Source organism: Mesocricetus auratus, unplaced genomic scaffold (assembly GCF_017639785.1).
Source record: "Mesocricetus auratus isolate SY011 unplaced genomic scaffold, BCM_Maur_2.0 Super-Scaffold_100010, whole genome shotgun sequence".
NCBI lineage: Eukaryota > Metazoa > Chordata > Mammalia > Rodentia > Cricetidae > Mesocricetus > Mesocricetus auratus.
Window position 1 is genome coordinate 84,348,453 of NW_024429194.1, and position 24,399 is coordinate 84,372,851.

The window sequence follows — 24,399 nt, forward strand, 5'->3', positions numbered from 1 at the left end:
GATTCCAGGATAGTTGGTTCTGTGGGTTTTCTTGAGGTGCCCTTGATACCACTGGGTCCTATAATCCTTCCTTCCCCTCAACAGGATTCCCTAAGATCTGCCTAATGTGGGACTGTGGGTCTCTGCCTCTGTTCCCATCAGTTGCTGGGTGAAGCCTCTCTGATGACAGACTAGGTATCGATGTTTTTTTCTGTTACTTTTAAAAGTTAGTTTCGTCTTAAAAATATCTCATCAAGTGATGTGTGTTGAGTTGTGGAAATCATGTGTGTGTGTGTGTGTGTCAGTGTGTACTTACTGAGGATTGAACTTCTGTCATGTCAGACAAGCATCCAACCTCTGAGATACTTCCCCAGCTTGGGTACCGAGGATTCCACCCCTGCCCCCCCCCCCAGTTTCACTCAGTTGTCTCAGCCACTAAACTCGGAAACCTCCTTTTGTGTGACTGATTATTTCTCTGTCCCTGGAGTTGAGCATTTAACTGTTTGTGAATTCTCCCATTATTCTTGAAACCTCTTGGTTCCTGTGACTTGAGTCACATGTGTTTATGGACAACAGGCTGACATGAAATTGCCTTAACTCCCTCTCTAAAGATCTCCACTGATACTAGTGGGCCCTTCCTCTTATCTTATCAATCCACTTCATTTAGTTTTCTTTAAAAAAACCTTTCAAAATGTTTGTACTTTCTTGTTTTTTATTCTCCTCACCCTTAAAATTTGCCTCTCCTCAGCAAACCCCAAAAACTCACCTTTCAAGGAAAAGATACAATATTTGTGTACACTGTCTCTGGTAACAAGAGGTAGTCAGAAAGCAACAGAGAGGTGTCTCTGGAGTGGGACTTCTAGAACTTTTCCTTTTCTGGGAAGTTGTTGGCTGAGGTCCCCACTCCCGTCCTTCTCTAGAAACTCCTGATAGCAGGAGAGAGCCTCCTTGCCCAGGGTCTCGGTCCCTCTCTTGCTTCGTGGCAGTAGTTGTGAGGAGAGTATAGCTCGACAGCTTCTAGAATGATCGGCCAAGTCCTCTCTTGCTCTAGTTCAGTCCTGCCTCCTTCACTCATCACAGACCTTGTTCCTAAGAGCTCCTCCTGGTGGAACCCCCCCCCCCATAGACGAGTGTCTTCGAGGGAACTCAACAGTAGCTTTCTCTCTAGATGGAAAATGAAAGACAGTAATAACAGGTGAATGTAAAAGAGAAAAGAGAAAACTAATGCCAAGAAGTGGTGCTGGCTGCTGATTTGGGTGGTGAACACATGAGTGTCTTGTGTTATTCTTAAACCTTTTCTGTGAGTTTAAAATTATGATGAAAATGGAAGCTTTAACAAGTAGAATAGAGATCAGTTGCTTGAAGATATTCCAGTATGAGAATGCTCCAAGAGGATGAAATTGAGAAGAGTGTGGTGGCTCATCTGTAATCCTTGTGCGCAAGAGGCTGAGGCAGAAGATTTGCTGTGAGTTTGAAGTCAGCCTGGACCACCCAGTGAGAGGAACTGGAACTAAGTGCAGAGACTGCAAAGTTTCAAAGAAACTCCATCACCAGGAAGCTGCCTTTCTATCTCCGACTCCTCAGCGGTTCATGGAATCCTTTGCTTCCCTTTCCTTTGTTTTCTTTCTTGTACATGTTCATGTGTGTGCATGTATGTATGAAGGTGTGCATGTAGAGGTCAGAGGTCAATTCTGGGTGTCTTTCTCAATTGTTCTCTACCTTATTTTTTCGACTGGGTATCTCACTGATTCAGTTAGGCTGGGTGACCAGTGAACTCCAGGGATCCTCCCATCTCTCTCCCTAACACTGGGAATCCTAAGTCACACCACTGGACCTGGCTTTCTGTGTGGGCCCTGGAGATCCCAGCTCAGGGCCTCATGTGTCCATGGCAAGCACTTTACCAGCAAACCATTTCTTCAGCACCTGGGTGTTTTCTAAGATAGAGCATACTGTCTTTTATGAAAACCTTTTGTTAAACGGGGTCTCGCAGTGTTACCCAGAATGGCCTCCAGAGCTGGGCCTTGGCCCTCATGCTCTAGTCTTCTTGGTCTACAGTATATGCCACCATCCTGGTTCTGAAGAACAATTCAGAGTGACTGATGGAAGTGTACTCAAATCACAGCTGAGAGGACCCTGCTGATCTATGATGACAGTGTGTGTTAACGTGAGGGAACAGATAGGATTTGTTGCTTTACAAGGCCTCTCAGGTCCAGAGTCACAGTTGCACTGATAATGTCTTGTAGTCTCTCAGTTCCGTATCTAGTCTAAGAGCTGTCACGGGGCCCACCCGTTCTGTTTGGGGTATTTTTTTTTATCTGAGTGCTGCAGGCTCAACAGGATCTCCAGCCTCTCCAGATCCTCTCTACAAAGTTCTGCAGCCTCAGCATCTTCCCGTGGCTTCCTGGTATCACTTCCTATGGCATTTTTGCGGTCTTAATTGCTGGCTTGTGATGACAGCAAAGGGACTTCATTTCTGATGAGGAACTAAATGTGTGCACACACCTCCTTCCTGACTTAATGGAAATCCAGAAGTAGATGTTGTGTAGTCACCTAATCTAAGGGAGTGCCCCTGACTTCCGGTGTGTGCTGTGTGATTCAAGGAAGGACGATCGTGAATGTGCATGGGCTTTCTGTGGCCTGGCCGATTTTCTTCCTTCCAAAGAGAGCTTCATAGTATTTTAACCTTGTGCTGCCTGGTTTTAACTGTCAACTTGACATGACTTAGGATCTCCTAGGAAAAGAGAGTCTCAGTGATCAGGTTAGTCTGTGGGCCTGTCTGAGGGCTGCCTTGCTTGTTAATTGAAGTGGGGAGACCCACCCTTGTGTGGACAATGCCATGGCCTAGGCTGGGTTCTGAGCTGTATAAAAGTGAAAAAAGCTCACTGTGTACAAGAAACAGGCAGGTGGTGTGAGTGCTTTCATTTCTCCGCTCTCGGCTGTGGCTGCTTGACTTCCTGCCTTAATGATGGGCTGTGATCTGGAATTGTGAGCCAGATAACCCTTTCTTTCTCTCTCTCTTTCTTTTTCTCTTTCTTTCTTGTCAAGGTTATAGCAAAGAAGTGAAATGGGGGGGGGTGATTCTGGGCCAGAAGTCATCTCAAAACATGCATGAAGTTTTCCCTTCTTGAGTCGTTCTCAGCTTGACTTCTCTCACAGTTTCCTCAGAAGAGACCTTTCGAAATGCTTTTTAGTCTCCCCCTGTGCTGCAGAGAGTCTGGACCCATGTCATTTCAGAGATAATTTTGCTGCTGAATAATGAAGGAACAATCATTATAGTTTCTGATTAAACCTAAGGAAAGCAGCCAGATGATGGAAGCTCCGAGTCTCCACTGTTTGCCGGGATTAATTAGAAAATCTCCAAGTCAAAAATAAGTCCCTTTTAATTACTCATTTTCATGTAAGGTTACAACAAAATGAAAAGCTACAAGTGTAAATGAAAAGTCCTCGTTATTTCTTCAGGATCTGGCACCTACTGTCCTTGTGCCTTCTGCCCAAGAGGTTCCTTCTGCCGGAATTGATCTCTGTCTTCCGTGTTTACTGGGATGCTTACCACCCCCAAAGCCCCTTCCAATCTCACCCCTACCTGAGGCTCCTCTGTTCTTAGTTAGGAAAGTCAGTTCTTTATGTGGGGCTTAACTTCTTGTCAGGCTGTGGACTTCTTGAAGGCAGAGCCTGCCTGTCTCATGCAGACCTATTGCTTCTAAGGCATTTTTCTTGTATGATCCCAGACATATACGTCTCACAAATTTGGGGCCTCGATTGTGGAATTTTAAAAAGTAAACAACTGTAAAGTCTGGCATGTTATAAATATAGACATAAAAGAAGAAAAGAAAAGCAAGCCTGGCATGATGGCAGGTCTGAGAGAAAATGGCCCCAACAGGGAGTGGCATTATTAGGAAATGTGGCTTTGTTGGAGTGGGTATGGCCTTGTTGGAGGAAATGTGTCACTGTGGGGTGGGCTTTGAGGCCTCTCATGCTCAAGCTATGCCCAATGTGGAACACAGACTCCTGCTGTCTGTGGATGAAGATGTAGAACTCTTAGCTTCTTTTCCAGCACCATGTCCTGCCATGATGACAACGGACTAAATCTCTGAAACTGTAAACTAGCTCCAATGAAATGTTTTCCTTTATAGGAGTTGCTGTGGTCATGGTGTCTCTTCACACAATAGACACCCTAACTAAGACACCTGAAATCCCAGCTACTAAGGAGGCTGAGGCAAGGGCTTCATGAGTTCAAGGCCAGCCTGAATGACATAGTGAAACTGTCTCAAAATAAAATGCAAAGAGCTCTTGCCAAGCTTCAATAATACACAGTTCAATTTCCAGTACGGGGTGGGGGGGGGATGGGGGAATGGTGGTGCACACCTTTAATCCCAGCACTCGGGAGGCAGAGGCAGGAGGATCTCTGTGAGTTTGAGGCCAGCCTGGTCTACAGAGTGAGTTCCAGGACTTCCAGGGCTACACAGAGAAACCCTGTCTTGAAAAACCAGAGAGAGAGAGAGAGAGAGAGAGAGAGAGAGAGAGAGAGAGAGAGAGAGAGAGAGAGAGAGAGCGAGCGCACATATATGTCATCACTGTTTTTTATTTTTAATTTCATGTGTCTGTGTGTGTCTCTGTGTGGATTCGTGCACATGAGTGTTGGTGGTGACCAGAAGAGGCCTTTAGTTCCTGGAGCTGGAGTTACAGGCTAATGGGTGCCACCCGATGTGGGTGCTGGCCACCAAATTCAGGTCTTCTGCAATAGCAGTCATGCGCTTACCCACGGACTTCTCTTTCCACTCCCTGTAACATCTTAAGGAATGTAAGGACCACAGGATTGCGACCCACGACTGTTCACTTAAAACACAAGTCTTGAACTATGGAAACTTTGTGTTGTTCCTTTTTCTCAGTGATGTCAGATTTGAATTCACATCCCTCACTGAGCCTTTTTTTTTGGGGGGGTGGGGCTAGTTTTTGAGACAGAGTTTTGTAGAGAGCTGCAAAGTGCCGCACCCTTAAGATGGTGCTGGCTTCTGCCTTCTGCTAGCCCGACAGCAGATGCTCTCTATGATAAACAACACCTGTATTTGGTTAAGGCTGGATATCAGGCTTGCTTCTGTGTACGTGGACCTATCTGCATGTTCCACGTGGCATACTGGGGTTGGCTGACCAAGGGCTTTTAAGCTGCGGGTTGGGGCTCCCTGGCGCTCCCCGGGAGAAGAAGATTGTTCAAGGTTCCTGAATAAACTGCTTAAAGAAGAGCCTGGGCGTTGCGTCTTCCTTGCTGGTCGAGGTTGGGCGTGACAGAGTTTCTCTGTGTAGACTTGACTGTCCTGGAACTCTATTGCAGACCAGGGTGGCCTCGAATTCACAGAAATCCACCTGCCTCTGGGATAAAAGTGCTGTACCTCCTAAGTGCTGGGATTAAAGGCATGTACCACAATTGCCCAGAAAGTCTTATCTTTATATGTAGTATTTTCATACTTGAAAGTCCTTTTAAAATACCAAATACATGCATAAATTGTGTTTTTGAGACAGAATCTCACTGTAGAGCCCAGGCTAGATATCCAGGCTGACTTCAAACTTAGCCATTCTTCTGTCTCTGCGCAAGTGCAGGTTTACAGACATGCCACCATCATGCCAGGCTAGACTGTCTTTTAGTACACAATCTATCAAAACCACTGAATTCGTAGCACATCCTTATTAGTACTTATCACACATAAAGATTCCAGCTTAATTGGAAACACATGCTTTTATGAGCTAAGAGGGACCATTCACCCACATATGAATTCCACTCATTGTTCTCTGTAAGCACGACACACAGCATCCGTTTTATTTCATGATTTTTATAGATATAAGTGCTATAAAACTTGTTCACATAAATCATAGCCAGGACTAGAAGGTACTTTATTGTAGCACTGTCAATCAGTCCTATGAATTCCTTCCAGGTAATGTGCCAGCAATTACCTGGTGACTTATTATAGAAATACTTCCTATCCCTTGTCAACTGTAATTTGATAATATCTTTCTTCCAGACTTTTGAAAGCAAAGAATTGGGAACACATTGTTTGGGGAAAGATTTTTCTAAATAGTGATTAGGAGTAATTCACTTTTTCAGTTTCTGGGGATAATACAAAAACACTACTAAAATTTATCAACCATTAATTAAACTTGTTTTCTAACCTAGCATAATAAAAAATGCAGGGAAATGAAAATACTAACTGCCTTATAACTGTCAGTATGATGTATTTTTTCAGAAACTGATTTTATAGTTTATACTAAATGTTTTCATTTCTTCAAAACAGCAGATTTGGCTTATACAAATTTTGGAAAATATCTACCATATAATCTACTTTGCAAATACAACCTTGTTGTCAAAACAATAAATTGAATTGGATTTCTAGTGGCCTTTTTTTCTCCATGAAATGTCTTATTTATCATAAGTATAGGCATTTTCTTCTGTTTCCTTTGTGGTGGTTTAAATAGGAATGGTCCCCATAGACTCATGTGTTTGGATGCTTGGCCCATGGGGAGTGGCACTATTAGGAGGTGTTAGAGTAGGTGTGACCTTGCTGGAGGAAGTGTGTCACTGTGGAGGTAGGCTTTGAGGTCTCATATACCAGTGTGGTACATCATCTCCTGCTGCCTGTGGACCAAGATGTACATGCCACCATGATGAAAATGGCTAAATCTTTTAACTGTAAGCCAGCCCCAATGAAATGTTTTCCTTTATAAGAGTTGCTGTGGTCATGGTGTCTCTTCACAGCAATAGAAACCCTAACTAAGACAACCTTCAAATCTCTACATCCTTTACAATTATTATATTTTTATTTACTTATTTTGGGTGTGTAAGTGAATGTGTGCCCATGCATGCCGTAGCATGTGAAGGGAGGTCAGAGAACAACTTGTGATACCTTTACCCACTAAGCCATCTTGCCTGCCTTTTTCATGAGGGTGTCTCATGGAGCCCAGTCTGGCCTTAGAATCTATATGTAGCAGACACTTGCCCTGAACTCAGGATCCTCCTGCCTCTGCCTCCTCAATGCTAGGATTTCAGGTGTGAGACACCATGCTGCCATGAGACTCCTAAACCCTTTCCCCAGGTGCCTATCTCAGGCTTGGAGCCGTATGAACTGTTGCACTGACAACATAAAGATGCCTCCCCTGCCACACACACAGTCAGGCTTTCATTACTCTGCTCTCAGGGAAATCTTCCTTAGGAGTGATGTGTTCTTTGACTGTAGTTGGGAATGGAAAGCACATGGATGTTAAATGATATTGGTCACCTGTCCTGCTGCTCCCTGCTATGATATGGTTTTTCTGAATATCAGGTGTCCTGGTATGGACCAGTGTAAGTACTTTGCCTTCAAAAGACTATGTATGGGACAAGATACTGGGTCTTCCCTGACTTAACTAAAGGAGGTCTCCTTGAGGTGGCTTGCTTGTTTTGCTGATTCTACTATTGGTACCTTATGTTTGGAGAAGAAGACCCATTCACAAAGTGGATGAAAGATACGTCTTTGCTTTGTGAAGTAGCTGGAGTTATAAATGGCCAAGAGGAAAGAGCTGGATAAGCCCTCACAGGCAGATGAGCTTTTGGCAGAAAGATCTGCAGATGTTGCAGAGATGGAAACTGATTCCTTTAAAAAAGTCAGTGTGATCTTAGCCCACAAGTGTGCAGACACCAATATGAAGATGGCTGTCTTATACCTCTTATTGTCTACCATAGCATGCCAGGATAGAGTAGCATTGATACTTTCAGGCATCTCTTTTTTTAGTGCTCATGTGTGCTGGGTAAATGCTGTACAACCGAGCTGCATCCTGACCTAAAGGTTCACCTTTAGACCTGGTACTAATAATAAACAATAACTAACCCAGGAAGGTGAAGGATTTTAAAACTGAAAAATAATGTTAAAAGTAATAAACATAAACAGACATGCCAGTTTATATCCATTAGTGTATTTTCTCTTTTATGCTTAAAACTTTTGTTTTTACATTAAAGGTTTCTTTGCCTTCTCATATAATCTATGCTTTTCTGGTCTGTTTCTCCCATACAGAACATATGAGATTCACTTTGCAGGATTAAGATTCCATAAATATTCTAATAATTAGCTCACCATTCTTGCAATGCTAAAATTCCCTTTGAATAGTTTTTACCTTTTGAGGTTTTAGTTTGTTATATGACACCATGTGGTACACTATAGCTGTCACTACATTTTACATTATTTTTAAAATACTTCAGATAATAAAACAAAACAGAATTGCTAAGATATGACAGGACCAAGGACTTCAAACTATAGTTTTTGAATCCCTCTGGGCTTGCTAATGTTGTAAGTAGTGCATCCTCAGAGGTGGGCCTGGTGTGTGATGTGTATTTAGTAGGCAGAATTAATCTTCAGAAGTGATTAAAGTTATATACAAATCCAAAAATAATAATCTTTTTCCAAAGTAAAGCCTTAGCTTTCTGTTATTGACAGAAAACACCTCCAAGGCAAGGCTGAGGCTGGAACAGTTCCAGGACAGCCCCTCACCTCCTGGATCCTCCCTGGCCAAGGTCTCTCCTCCGCCCAGGATGAAGACGTGGAAATCAACAGAGGTGAGATGCTCCAGTCCCCTTCACCACTGTACCAGGTAACCAAGCATGTGCGTTACAATCTGAGTGTGTTCCTTTGCAGCTCTGCAGGTCGAAGGTGTCTGCAGGGCTGCCTACCTGTCCGTCTTCCCTGGCTCATGAACTGAAAGACGAACTGTGCTTGCCATTTGTGTTTTATGTTATTCAGGGTTTTAAATATCAGCAAGGTAAAACTGTGTTGAGTTTTCCTTCATATTATAGTTTGTGCTGTTCATTTATTTGTTTTGTATTGCTAGGCATGGAACCCAGTGCACGCTGGGCATGGAACCCAGTGCATGCTGGGCAAACCAGCCTTCGAAAGCCTTTACTACAACTTTACAGGAAGATGACAAAACAGTAGTCTTAAGCGACCTTCTCCCAGCTTCTCCTATGTTGGCAGATAATGAAATTTAAACATCTTCTTCCACATTTTCCTTCCTCCCGTGGAGCCCTTTTGCTCAGCAAGTCCTGCACAAGATTAGGCCTTGATAACATTTCATTATGGGTGGGGGAGGAGCTCCTAAGGCTCCATTCCTCCTACTTTCGTGTTTTCTGTTGTTTGGCCACTGAGTTTAGGAAGATTTACTTGCCCAAGTACAGGTGAGAGGTTATTTAGTGGAGCAAGGGCAGCTGTCTGCGGTTGCATCACTGGATAAAGCAGTGTCCCCCTTCCTCCCCACAATTGCCAGTAGTCCCTCTAGAGGGGAGCCTCATGGGTAAGTGGAGACATGGAGGTGGAAGGTGGATTGTAGGGTGGGGAACTCGTCTCTCTGTCCCAGTGTGAGAGGAGGGTCACCCCTGCCGGACTGAGCCTCACACCGATTCTTTGTTTTAGCACCCCAAGCGGCAGCAGCCTTAAAGGGAGACCTGTCTATGCAGGAGTTGAAACGGGAACCGGGAAATGCATATTCCCAGGCCTGCCTGGTCCTCACCACTGAGCATGCTCATCCCCCTACTACCCTGGGCTTCTGCTCTGGCCAGAAGGACCTCCTGAGTACAGCTTCTGTCTAAAGCATGGAAGCAGGCACCAAGGCAGTCAGCAGATGAGGCCGCTTCCTCCTCATTCTGTCCCACCACTGTGCCGCTCACCTTCTGCTAGGCATAAGGCCCATGCCAGCTGCAGCATCCATGCACACAGAGATCCATTCACAAGAACCCAGCGCCTCTCCACAGTACTCCACTGTGCAAGGGATGCCCCAGAAGCAGAGCCAGCGCTGCGGCGTACCTTCTTCCGTGTTCTCCGACCTCAGACCCACACCTTATTCTCCTTATGCTTGCACGTGCCAGCTCATATTTCTGGCTCTGACACGAGGCTCTTCAAATGCTACTTTTTTTTTTCTATTGCTCTTGAATTCTTTCTGCTTAGTATCTATTAGGTACACATTTAATCTGTCAGTTACTTTTTGTCTTCCATCTTCCTGCTGCATTTCAGGCTGTCTTCTAGTCCAAGTGTCTTTTCATTGGTTGGTGCCTAGAGCTGTCCCTGTCCTGGGAGTTGCTCTTACTCAGTGACTGCCTTCACTCCCGGGACATCAGATTGCTTCTGTTCTTGTTTACTTTTCCCTTAAGGTAAGAGTAGTTAGTACTCAGGCGTTTTTCTGGGTTTGAGAGAAGGGCAGAGACAGACTTCAGGTTAAAAGGCCAGCATTCAGGGAGGAGAAGGCTGGGATAGCAGACACAGCAGCGGCCCCTGCTTCTCCTTCAGTGACTTTCATTGTCATTTTGAGGCATCTGCACATATTTCATTTCCATACTTTTTAGATTTGCTTATTTCCATTTTGTCAAGGGTGAACTTTTTTGGTTTTAGAAATATTGGATCATAAGCTTTTCTTGCACAGGTCTCATGTGCACGCGTGCATGGGTGCTTGCATGCGTGGGTAAGACGTCCCTCTTAACCCTCCCTGATTAACAGGTCCTCATTTGCCCGTTCCTGTCCTGCCTTTCTGCATGACTCACGCTGGCACCTTGAGGTCCCCACTTTCACTGAAGTCAGAGATAATGCCTGTCTGGTCTGTAGAGCACAGGGTGTGCGGGTCCAGCCGCTGGGGAAGTGTGTGTCCCATCATGTGGTCAGCTGCGGGGGCAGTGTGTGTCCCCTCGCCTACGCAGTGGCATGCTCCCTCAGGCTGTCCCTGCTTCCTTCCTTTAGACTAGAGGTCCAGTTCCCAGTGTGCTGCCTGCTTTTCCTTCCATTCACAAATGCTGTTCCCTGACCGTCTACTGCATTTCCTAGGAAGGGGTTTTGACTTCTTGACCCATCCTTTTCCTCATCCCTTAGGTGCTGGATTTAAGGGCTTTCCTAAGAGTTTGGAAAGGGATTTTCCTAAGAGTTCAAACAGTCTATTTTACTATTCCTTAGTGCACACCAACTTACAGATTAAGAAAAAAACTAGGTAATTTTAAAAGACATGAGGTCAAATGATTTTAAAATTTTCTATTTATTTGATGCTGACAGCTTTTCAGTAGAAAATCGACTTGAATATCCCGATTTCTTGAATCACTCTTTAAATCCTGACATTTTCACCTTGTTTTAGAGGAGCCCTCAGTTACTGGCTTACATAATACCATATTTTATATCAGTAAGAAAATGATAATTGGAGTACTCTAGTGACTGAGTTTTCACTTTGAAGGCATGACTACGTGTTAACAGAAACCCATCACCCTCTTGACAAGCATGACCTCCTGTCACACTAGGGACATTCAGGGCAGTCAATATGTCTTCTCTAGCTGCCTGTTCCTGTAGCAGAAGACAAATCCTAGCAAGCAACAGTGAACTGTTGTTGTTACAGTGAACTGATGGTTGTTGCAGTGAACTGTTGTTGTCACAGTGAACTGATGGGTTGTCAGAGTGAACTGTTGTCACAGTGAACTGATGGTTGTTACAGTGAACTGATGGCTGTTACAGTGAATTGATGGCTGTTACAGTGAACTGTTGTTGCAGTGAACTGAGGTTGTTACAGTGAACTGTTGTTGTTACAGTGAACTGATGGTTGTTACAGTGAACTGATGGTTGTCGCAGTGAACTGTTGTTGTCACAGTGAACTGATGGTTGTTACAGTGAACTGATGGTTGTTACAGTGAACTGATGGTTGTTACAGTGAACTGTTGTTGTTGCAGTGAACTGTTGTTGTTGCAGTGAACTGATGGTTGTTGCAGTGAACTGTTGTTGTCACAGTTAACTGATGGTTGTTACAGTGAACTGATGGTTGTCACAGTGAACTGTTGTTGTTGCAGTGAACTGATGGTTGTTACAGTGAACTGTTTTTGCAGTGAACGGTTGTTGTCACAGTGATCTGATGGTTGTTACAGTGAACTGATGGTTGTTACAGTGAACTGATGGTTGTTACAGTGAACTGTTGTTGTTGCAGTGAACTGATGGTTGTTGCAGTGAACTGTTGTTGTCACAGTGAACTGATGGTTGTTGCAGTGAACTGTTGTTGTCACAGTGAACTGATGGTTGTCACAGTGAACTGATGGTTGTTACAGTGAACTGATGGTTGTTACAGTGAACTGATGGTTGTTACAGTGAACTGTTGTTGTTGCAGTGAACTGATGGTTGTTGCAGTGAACTGTTGTCACAGTGAACTGATGGTTGTTGCAGTGAACTGTTGTTGTCACAGTGAACTGATGGTTGTCACAGTGAACTGATGGTTGTTACAATGAACTGATGGTTGTTACAGTGAACTGTTGTTGCAGTGAACTGTTGTTGTCACAGTTAACTGATGGTTGTTGCAGTGAACTGACGGTTGTTACAGTGAACTGATGGTTGTTGCAGTGAATTGTTGTCGTTGCAGTGAACTGATGGTTGTTGCAGTGAATTGTTGTTGTTGCAGTGAACTGCCTGCAAGGTGCTCATCCGCACCATCAGCCATCTCCTTGTTTCCTCGTGCAGAGCCAGAAGGGAGTGACATTGTCCAGGACTCAGGCAGCATGAGGTGGCTTTAAAACATCTCTTAAAAATCTCAAATAGAAGCAAACCTCTTTAACTGTTTTCTTTCTACAACTGGGAGAAAATTATCTTAAAGGAGACAAAATTATTTAAAAGTATATTTTAAAAGATTCATTTATATGGGTGTGTATGACTGCGTGAGTGAATGTCTCATGTGTGCAATGCCTTGGAGACCAGAGGCATTGGATTCCCCTGGAACTGCAGTTACAGAAGTTGTGAGCCAACAGATGTGGATGCTGGGAACTGAATTCTGATCTGGAAGAGCAGCTGATGCTCATGGTCACACCCACCTATTTTTAACACAGGTGCTGGGGATTTGAACTCAGGTCCTCATGCCTGTACAGAGAGTGCTCTTGCTGACTGAATCACTGCTCCAGTCCCAAGTTTCATTTTTATTTTGGTGCTGTTCATCTTTCACTAGTTCTCATTATGTAAACTTAAATCTAATAAAAAATAGTGGGAAAATTAAAATAAAATACAAAGAAATGAGCCAGTAATCCATAAAGGCATGGAGGAAACTTTAGTGCCCATTAGTAAGAGCAAGGGGCCAGCAAAAGTGTCTGTACCACAGGAGTCCACAGTAGGAGTCTGGAAAGGACAGAACTCTGGAGAGTACAAGGGTTATATCTCTGGGCACAGGAAGGGGTCTATAGGCAGTTCAGAGGGCTTTTCAGGAAACTACTCTATACAATAATGACCAGCATATGTTATTTGACCTTTGTCAAAATCCAGAGCATGAATGGCATCAGGGGTGTGTCCAGTGCTAACTTCAGATCTGACTGAGTGTCTGTCTGTAGTCTGCTGCAGCAGCCCTACCTTTCAGGGGTCATGCCTACAGTAACGCTGCCAGTCAGATGGACAGATGCACAGGGAAGTCGTACCTTCTCCTCAGTTTTGCTGTAAACCCAAAGTATCTCTGAAATATATTGCTTTTTAAAGACTTTTTATAAAGTCTTAGAGTTAGACAACTATTCCTAAGAATACTTCAACTCCACAAGTAATAATGGAATGATAAGTTGATTTGGCTACATAAAAGTTAAAGACTTGCATAAGGCAAAAAAAATAGTCTAAAAATTCTTAAGAAGTCAAAAACTGAAAATGGACGATAAACTGAAAATGAGATACTTCTTCAATAGATCAGCAGTTTTGGAAACTGTTGAAGAGGACAATCAGGATGACTCTGTGGGTGAAGGTGCTTGTTGCCAGTCCTGAGGACCTGAGTTCAATCCCTGGGACCCACATGGTGGAAGGAGAGAACCCACTCAAGTTGTGCTCTGATGTCTATGTATGAACTATGGCATATGCTCCCAAATGAATAAATGAATATAATAGATTTCTTTAAGAGGGGGCTGGGGCTGCAGCTAAGCGGCAGAGTCCTTTATGTACTTAAGGCCCTGGATCCGATCTACAGCACTAAACATATACACGTGCAAGGGTGAAATACCTCACAGAATATTATTCAGTCCCATATGTAATTAGTAAAACAAAATTGTGTGCCTTTCACACTGAGGGAAAAATGTGTAATTGCTACCAACCTGTATTTGCACTGAGAGGAAGAGTCACTCCAACACACTGCTGGATACAAGCAGGTGCGACTTCTGAGAGCACAATTTGGCACCGTTCAAACTCAAAACAAGCCCATGTGAGCACTCAGCGATGCCACTGTGAACGTGCAGCTTGAAAAGGTGGCTGTATGAAGCTTTTTATTGCAACAATTTTAATAGATAGAAACAAGAAAAATCCTGAAATGATTACCAATAGGGGATGATTAAGTTAATTTACACATCAGGAATACAGCTTAGCTCTATACTAAGAGAAGCACGTTTGTAATGTGTACTTCAGTGAAAGAAGCCAATGTGGGGACAGCACATAGTGACTGATTACATTTATTATGTAGAAAGATGAACAAGGTGGATTGCTTAGTCCTGGGCAGGCTAGAGTATGCACATATACATACATGCATATGTGTGTATATACACAATGTATATATATATATATATATATATATATATATATATATATATGGTGATTCCATTTAGCTTTAAAAAAATGTGTTGACACAGAAAATTTCCCCCCAAACTCATAAAGTAAACTGAGTCCTAGTTGCCCCAGTAGAGGAATGCAACACCTTTGATTGTTCTTCACTCTTTACCATTCATGTTGTTTTGTGTTTTGCAGTAAGTATTTGCTAATATAAAAAATAATAATTCACAAATATAGACATTGAAATGGACTTTTAAACAGAAGCAGTGATGCAGCAGAGATGGGAATGATGAGCAAACATAATTAGAATAAGTATAATTTCCACTTCTCTAGCAACTCTGATGAGTGCAAATCTCTGCAAATAGGACAAATTGCACAGAAATAAACCAAAGGGCAAAATTTGTATATTCTTCATTTTACAAAATACTTAGCAGAAGCAGCAGAACAGACATTTATTATCCATCACTATTGATTTAGCAACTCACAGTGACATAGAAGGTTTTGGTCAGCCTTAATTTTGTGTGAACTACTTCACAACATCCCTATCAGTTGCTATGGAAACAGCTGCAACCAAAAAAATCTGCAACCTTGTGTGGTTTTTTTTTTTTCAGTCTTCTCAGGCATGAAAAGAAGGTTTTTTTGTTTGTTTGTTTTAATTTTTGTTTTTGAGGTAGTAAAAGCTACAAATAACCTTATTATCAAACTTAATGATTAAAAACTCTGGAGAATATGAAGGAAGAAAACAGACCAGTGTCAATTATAACATAAAAGGTTTCCTTCGTTTTGAAAGCAACACTCTGGTGAGTCCTGCTCTACTTTTGAAAGCTCTGTTTTGCCAAGAACTTTATTTGCGGGGCTGATGAGATGGCTCAGTCGGTGAGAGCGCTTGGTGCGCAGGCATGAGGATCTGAGTTCAGAGCCTGAGAAGCACATAAAGAGAGCTGTGTGTGACTACAAGCCCGGGCAGCTGCAGTGCTGTGTGGAGGGATGGGAGGGCAGAGACAGGAGCATTACTACACGACACAGGGAGCTCAAGGTTCGGTGTCAAGAGACCTTGTCTCAAGAGAATAAGGCATACGGTCAAAGAGGACATCCCACATGATCCTCCAACCTTTAGGGGTTTGTGCATAGGCATGTGCTCTTGCATGCATGCATGCACGCACTCAAGCTCACACACACATAGATTTTTGTTGTTGAGAACCTGGAAAGCTTTGTATCATTATAAAACATAATTACTAAAATATGAAATGACATTAATGTACCCTGCATTCATTTGGGGTTTTTCTTCTGCGATGTTATCATTTTTGCTCTAAGATGATGAGTTTAATGTGTGCAAAATCCAACAGGTAACCATGGATACACTCTGTTTGCATTATCTTTTATATCCTTAGCATGGAAAAAAGGAGATACAGATACAAGATAGAAGAGATTGTCATAGTCTTACGTTGGTGACATGGCAATTTGAGCTCATGTAATTTGTCTTATCAGCAAGCTAAAGAAAAAAATGATAAGATAATTTCACTTGATAGAGTAATGTATCTCATACGGTCCAGCACCCATTTATGGAAAAACTTGGCAAACTTGAAACCAGATAGTGGGCAAACAATATGAGTAGTATTTCAGCAAATATGGATAGTAAAGAGATGCTGGGAGAGATGGCCAGCGTTGTCAACCTGAAGACACACACAGTGAAATATCAGAATGGCTGAAACAGAAGCAGTGAAACCACATGTGGATGGGGGTGTGGAGGGATCAGACCACTCCTGTTTTGAGTATAGGAATTTTAAGTGAAGCCACCCTACAATTTGACAGTAGCTTATAAAATGGAACACACGGGGCAGAGACAGGGCTTATCATTAAAAACACTTCATGCTCTTGTAGAGGACCCAGGTTTGATTTTTCAGCACCCACATGGCAACTCACAACCACCTATAAGTCCAGGTCCAAGGAATCCAGTACCTTCTTCTGGCCCCCATGGGCACCAGGGATACAAAGGTACATAGATGCACATGCAGCCAAAGCACACAGACACATGAATAAATAAGTAAACCTGTAAAAACATAACTGACTGGGTGTGTGTCTGCACTGGGTATGGTTAATCCCAACACTCAGGAGGCAGAGGCAGATGGATTTCTGTGAGTTCGTGGCCAGCCTGGACTACAGAGTAAGATCCTGTCTCAAAAACAACAAAACCTGAATATGACATCCATCCAAATACACCAACAATGACACCCCTAGTCATTATCTCATATCTATGGAGATTTACTTACATCATATAAACATCTGCACCAAGCAATTTCATCTGTAACAGCCCAGATAAAAAGAACGCAGTGCTTGAGTGGGTTTAACATCAGTGTCTGGCACACACCTCATCAGGGAAGAGGAAGGAACTTGCGGTGTGCACAACTTAGGTGAATCTCTAGGAACTGTGCTGGATGAAAAGAGTCGATCCTAAAGGACTTCAGACTGTGGTCCCATTTATATAACACACTTTAAATGTCAAAATTATAGACAGGCTGGACAGATCTGTAGGAGTCTGGGATAGAAATGCTTAATCTCCTGGCTGAATTCATGTCAGATCCCAAACATGATGTCCTAGGTAGGGTTACTATTGGTATGATGAAACCATGGCCAAAAACAATTTGGAGAAGAAAGGGTTTGTTTCATTCACAGTTGCGTATAATAGTTATTATCATCAGAGCACTGAGGGCAGGAACCTGGAGGCAGGAGCTGACGCAGAGGCCATGGGGCTGCTACCTACAGGCTTGCTCCCCATGGCTTGCTCAGCCTGCTTTCTTATAGACCCCGGGACCACCAACCCAGGGGTGGCACCACCCACAATGGGCTGGGCCCTCCCTCATCAATTACTGATTAAGAAAATGTCCTGCAGGGTTGCCTACAGCCTGATCTTATGGGAGTGTTTTCTCAGTTGAGGCCCCATTCTCTCCAGTGACTGTAACTTGTATCAAGTTGACATGAAACTAGCCAACACACACGGTTTTCTTTTGATCATGTGTCTGGGTATGTGCACACAAGTGCAAGTGCAAGTGCCTTCTGAGGTCAGAGGCATCAGATCTCCGGGAGTTGGAGTGACAGGCAGTTGGGAGCTGCTGGGTGTACCCGCTGGGATCCAGCTCCAGTCCTTCCCAGGACGGTGCACACTCTTAGAGGCTGAACCGTGTCTCTCATGCAGTTTTTCTTCCTCAGTGCATGAATTCCTTCTTGTTTCTCTCAGGACCTAACATTGTTGCATGACGAGTGTCCGAAGCAACTTTTGCCTGAGATACCTCCTTCCATCACCTCTCCTACTTCCTGGATGTCAGAAGGGGAAGCAGAAGTCTGCAACCTCTGGGATACAGGTAATTTGGTTGTGGGCAGAAGTTTCTCCAGAAACATGAGTAAGATGCACTAGAAGGGAAGTCTACGCAAATACAAGATTTGATTTTGAAGTAAAGCAACAGTTGACTTGTTTAGCATTGATAGTCCAGCACAGGACTGCATGATAAATCTAACCCAGGCATGGCCTTAGACTCCCATTTTGTCAGTCTCTTGCTTCACTGACTTTTTTTCTTTTACTTCTTTTTCATTTTGTCTAAAAATTAAATGTAAGCCTTGAACCTGTTGTGAAAGCTTTAAAGAGCAGGACTAATTTTCTGTTCTTAAAAAAAGATTCATTTTTATTATTTTTAATATGTATGTTTTGCATGCATATTTGTCTTGTGTGCCTTTGTGCGATGGAGGCCAGAAGAGGGTGGCAGATTCCCTGGAACTGGAGTTATAGACAGGTATGAACCACCGTGTGGGTGCTGTGTATTTGAGCCTGGGTCCTCTGTGAGAGCAGCCAGTGCTCCTAACTGCTGAGCCGTCTCTGTAGCCAGCTTTAGTATGTTTTTTGAATGTAACTTATTTTGATGAAATTTAATGAATGAGATCCTTCTAAAGCAGGCATTAAGTGAAAATGTGAATAAGCATAACACATAGCATCAACTTCACAGCTTACTTAATCATCTTTTGAATAATTAACATTAGGAAATGTCACAGTGTAAATCTGGATGTGGTGGCTAACACAACCCCACCACTCAGGATGGGGAGATATGAGGATCATATCTCATCCAAGCCAGCCTCATCCAAGCCAACCTGAACTGCAGTGTAAGACCCTATCTCAACCCCCCCCAGGAGGGCACAGGATAAAATTATACAAAATGATAGCAAAGTCATCTCCAATAAATAACAATGTTGGGTCCCATCTGGGCTCTGCTGCTGTCAGGACCTGCTGCGGTCTGGCTCTGGTTGAACCTCTGCCTCCTGTCTCTGCTCTACATGAAGTCCCAATCTACAATATGCTTTGGCCTCATTGCATGCATGCTAAGTGCACACCGAACATCCTGGTTGCAATAGGCTTTTCCTCTAGGTTTGCTCAGCAAATAGGGTGCACCATCCTTCACCAAGATGTGGATGAGATGTACCCCCCATGCCTTGTCTCTTTGCTTTTCTAGCTCCCAGTCAACCTCTCCTGTCTCACAGACGTGGTACCTCATGGTTTAGGTTCTCTCTGCTCCCTGTTCTTGGACCACAGTGTGTTAGCATAGACTTAGTTTCCTTACAAATACTCATTTATAAATAGTTCTTCTAAACTCCTATAAGAACTTAAAAAGATATTTTAATAAACACAACAAAACTTGAGGTAATGGTGATATTTGTGTGGGATGGCATTTGTACAGGTAATTGTTATAAATGGCTATAACCCAGGGACAGCTTGCTTGGGATTTTAAATTTTTAATTGATGAATGTATTTTAAGACAATTCCTCACTTTATAGCCTTGACTGGCCTGGAACTCACCATATGGAGCAGGCTGTCCTAGAAATAACTCACAGAGATCCACCTGCCTCTGCCTGCTGGGTCCTGGGGTTGAAGGAGAACACCATCTCATCTGCTTTGCTTAGTATTCTTCTAACACCCTTTACAGCAAACAGCCCCAATCCAAAAGCTTGAAGGAAGAGCAGTCAGGAAAACTTTCTTGTATTCTGACATCGCCTAACATTTTTTCCTCCTAGCATTTCAAATATAGACTTTCTTTTTGAGAGCAGTTTTAGATTCACAGCAGAACTCAGTGGAAAGTGCAGAATGTCTCTGCTCCTGTGCGAAACACATGCAGCTTGTCGCTATCTGCAGATATCGCAGTCAGACTTGTATCGATGTGATGGTCATTCTAAGTCTGTGGCTTTGTCCCAGTTCATTCTTGGTGTGGGACATTCTGTGAGTGTGAATGGCATATGTACACTATCACCATACAGTGTGACCTTGACCCATGTCCCCTTGTGCTCCACTGTTCACCCCGCCTCTCTCAGCTGTCAGCCACTGTCCTTTTTACTGTCTTCATAGTTTTCCTTTCTTAGAATAGCACTGGACTCATGCATACATAACCACTTTAGAGTGCTTCTTTGAGGCTCTGACCTGACTGAGCGTTCTTCTCATGGCCGAATCACTCCTTTCTCCTGAGTGCAGAATAAGATAGATCAGCTTATTAATTTGCCCACTATAGGACACTCTGGTTGCTTTTGGTTCTGTGGATACAAAAAGTAAGCAGCCAAGGTGGGCTTTTGAATTAATATATATTTTCCCCTGATGCTTTAACACGAGTGAAGTTGAGTGTAGGTGAGAATAGAAGCCACCCTGAAGAGGAGAAGCCACAGAACTGCTACACGAGGGAATGCCTCCACTGTTTCTCTTAGCCAGAACCCATCTAAGCCAGAGGGGCTCTTCCTGTTATTTTTAATGTATAAGTATGTGGTGTGTGTGTGTGTTCACCTATGGGTGCATATGTGAAAGTGTATGCACACACCATATGTGGAAGAAGCTTGAAGTTAGCACCAGGTGTACTAGCTCAATGTCTGTCAACTTTGTTTACTGAAGCAGGGTCTCTCACTGAACCCAGGGCTCACCCATTCCTGCTAGGCTTGTTAGCCCTCTTGCCCCGGGATCCTGTCTCTCTCTACCTCTCGAGTGCTAGGGTTATAGGCAGGCTCCATGCCTTCCCCGTTATATGTGCTCAAGCGCTTTCTCCTCTGAGCCGTCTCCCCTGATTCTTTCCCTATTTTTAAGCCTTTCCTTTCTCCAGCCTTTCCCTGGCGTGCTAAAATGCAGATCCTAGCATTTCACTTCCCAGCTTCACAACTGTCAACAGCTCTCTGCTGCCAGTGAGATAAATCTCATTTTTTTTCATATTGTCATATGAAATTTCCATAGTTTGATCCCAGCCAATCTTTCTGGTCCCATCACCCCAAACAGTCAGTACTCTCGTGGCTCTGTGACATAGCATGTGGAGTCCCTTCTCTCTAGACTGTCTTTGTTCCAGGGTACCATGCTGATCTAAATTTTCTGGCATAAATACCATTTATTATGTCATGGATTCTCTGCGACAAGAATTAGGACAAGGCACAGTGGGGATGGCTTGCCTCTTCCATGATGGATAGATGGTTGGGCCTTGGCTGAGGAGCTCAAAGGCCAGGCCAGGAATCTTCTGAAGGCTTGCTCCCTTGTGTGTCTGGCCCTTGCTGCTGGCTATCCACTGGGGGCCTCAGTTCCTCTCCACATGAGCCTCTTTAAGTGGTCTTTTCACATGGGCTAGTGAGAGCTTCCTCACAGCATGGTGACTGGGTTCCCAGGGTGAGCATATTCTGTCCAAACAGAGCACAAAGACCCAGTAGGAGCTGTATAATCAATCTCCAAAGTCATGCCATCGTGCTTCCAGTATGTTCTGTTCACTCAGGCAGTTGCAAAGTCCTGCGCAAGCTCAGGAGACTGGAGGGTAGACCTCTACCTCTCCATGGAGGGTCATACCACATTAAAAGAAAACAACACTGGGTGGGATGCAGATTAGTACATGCATGTATGTGCCAGTATGTGTGTTCGGAAAAAGTCTACCAGCTTTCTTTCACATTATAAATATTTACAAAGTCCTATTTAAATAGCAAGACCCAGTGAAAATGTCATGACTGTTATAAAATCTTTCTATATGTTATTTCTCCTTTCAATACGGTCTCACATGGCTCTCCCAATATCTCTACTATAGGAGGATTTTTAAGTTTGTGTTTTAATCTGTATAAATTATACTTGCTTTATAACTACATGAGTTAATAAGTTAATATACTCATTAAAAACATTGGAACTAAAGCCACTCCACATTCTAGCTGTCCCTTATCCAACACAGTTGTCTCCACAGAGCTAATCAGTTGGTGGGAAGTTTCTAGGCCATTCTCTGGGTATTTGCACACATATATTTCGAATCATATACAGATAACTTTATTTTGTTTTAGATCGTTATTCTTTATTTTTCCTGAAACTATGTGACATGTTAGAACACCACCTGGTGAGGCCGGGCGTGGGAGGGTTGGAAAGATTGTTTAGTGTCTAGAGCACTTGTGGTTCTTTCAGATCAGAGCTCAGCATATGCACACGCGCGTGCGTGTGTGCGCGCGCGCACACACACACACACACACACACACACAAGTCTTAAAAACAAACATGAATACCGCTTGATTATCCTTCCATGTTTGTCACTATGCAGAAATTTTTCCTAATCTTCTGTAATATCTGGGGATATAGCTTATTGCCCTGATGGTCAGCATTTTGGTGTTTTATATTTTTCATTCATAATTATGGCTTTGGTGAATAACCTTGTAAACATATGTGAGTATTCTTCAGAGTGGATTTTTAGAAATGGCTTTCCTATGCTGTATTGTCTGCCCATTTTCGTTTTCATTATTGCTGTCAGTTAGCTCTTCAAATATCAGGGCCAATCCACGCTTGCAGTACACAAGAACCCAGCCCCTCACACCCTCACTATCACTTGATAGTTTCAAGCCTTATATTTTTATCACTTGGATGAAAGTTGTATTACATAGCTAGTATAATTGGAATATTTCCACATATTGATTGGGTGTTTTTATCTCCTCCTCTGTGGTTTGCCTATTTATATAATTAACCCATTTGTCTTGTGTATTGTTTGTTGTTCATCCTAATTGATTTTGTAGCTTTAGATATATATGAACGTATAAGCTATGCCTGTAATTTGTGTTGCAAATCTCTTCCAGGCTGTGGCTTGTCTTTAGCTTTCTCATTAATGTGTTCAAAGAAGTTTTAGGTTTCGTATCATATTTTTTCCTTCGTAACTTGTGAGTGTGTGTTTCACAGGATGAAAAGCGGCTGTCAGTTGTAGATGTGACTCACTTAGTAGAGTGCCTCCACACAAGCCTGAGTTCCGATCCCCAGAACATGTGAAAATCCTAACAAAACCCCCAACAGCACATGAGAAGCCCTCTTTTGAGTTGTTGGTTAGGGTTTTCCAAGAGAATCCCAAAACATGCAGCCTATTGCTGTTGCCCTTGGTTGCCCCCAGAGGTAGAAGGCAAGTCCCTGTTGGTGAAGACACCATGCATTTTGGTCATAGGGCTCAGAGAACCTGACCTAGATCTGACATGAAAGCCTCCACCCAGAGGACTAGCTTTCATGGTACCAGAAGGTACCATTTATCTTCCAAAGCAGAGAAGCAACAAACAGTGATGCCCAGCTATGCTGCCTTTAAAACATCAACAACCATTGTGGAACGATATACTAAGAGTGTAGTAGTGGCATGCATACCTTGGCAGTAACCAATATCTCTAATTGGACTTAAGGCCTACTCAACAAGAAGAACACTGTAGCTGGATCTAGAAACCTAGTCAACTACTTAAGGTTACTAAAACAGCATAACCCCTAACTAAATCAGAAATATTTATCTTCATACCCACAGCTAAGTGTAGTTCTCACACCTCATCAAGGAAACTTCTCTTTGCAACAGAGGGAGACCATTGCAGAAAACCACAAACAATCAAAATGCAGAGTTGTGAAACCCAGTCCTAACTGATACATCTGTAACACAACTCTTATACCTAAGGCTCAGGGATCATAACAGATGAAAGGTCAGAAAGATTTTAAGAGCTGGAGGAACAGGAAGTTTGCTGAGCGATGATGTCTTCTAGAAATGTCAGAAGCCACACCCATAAAGTCTCAGGAACATGCTGCCTAAACAAGACCTGAACATGGACAATTCCAATAGCCATGCTAACATGGAAGGTAGAAACCTTATGAGGCCCAACCGTAGACAAGGAACTAAGTAATGCTGAGAGCAGGAGAAAGTTTTCACTAGTAGTGAGAGGAGCACACCAATTGGTTATCCAATGTCAAATGGTCAGCTCAGAAAAAGTACATACAACTAGCATTATACAGACGAGCAGGTAGTATTTGTATATTTAGGAATGTGTACACACACACACACACACACACACACACACACACACAGATATCAATAATTAAAGGAAAAGAGGCCATGAATTTGAAAGACAGTAAGAGAGGGGGAGGTGGTACATGGCCAAGTTTGGAGGGAGGAAAGGGGAGAGAGACATATAATTATATCTCAGAACTTAAATATTTAGTAGAAAAAAACCTGGTACAGTGCATGCATTCTTATAATCCTAGCCTTGGGGAAAGGGGGTGGAGACAGGTAGATCCTTAAAGCTCATTGGCCAGCCAGGCTAGCCTGGTAAAGGTGCTTGCTGCCGAGCCTGACAGCCTGGAGTTTGATCCTGGAATCCACGTGGTGGAAGGGGAGAATAGACTTGCACAAGTTGTCCTCTGAGCTCCGCATCCATGCCAGGATGCTCACACCCACTTGTATTTTTAAACATAAAAGTTATTAAAAAATGTAAGAGCAAAGATGGCAAAAGATTGAGAAAAGACTATATGTCAACCCAAAGCCTCCACACACAAGGACATGAGCCCAACATGTGCACACTACACACATACACAACACTAAATATGCACACTCTAAGACAGTTTCCCCCAGGCTTATAGGATATT

General features: G+C 43.2%; 1 protein-coding gene across 4 annotated transcripts in view; it reads left to right on the forward strand.

The window, feature by feature from the left end:
- The window catches only part of Enthd1 (ENTH domain containing 1), a 114,024-nt gene that overhangs the window by 40,578 nt on the left and 49,047 nt on the right, over positions 1–24,399 (forward strand). For all 4 annotated transcript variants that reach the window (XM_040754101.1, XM_040754103.1, XM_040754104.1 and 1 more), the window contains exons 4-5: positions 8,436–8,554; positions 17,737–17,860. In XM_040754101.1, the coding sequence (XP_040610035.1) occupies positions 8,436–8,554; positions 17,737–17,860 (243 nt within the window). The remainder of the gene's footprint in view (positions 1–8,435; positions 8,555–17,736; positions 17,861–24,399) is intronic.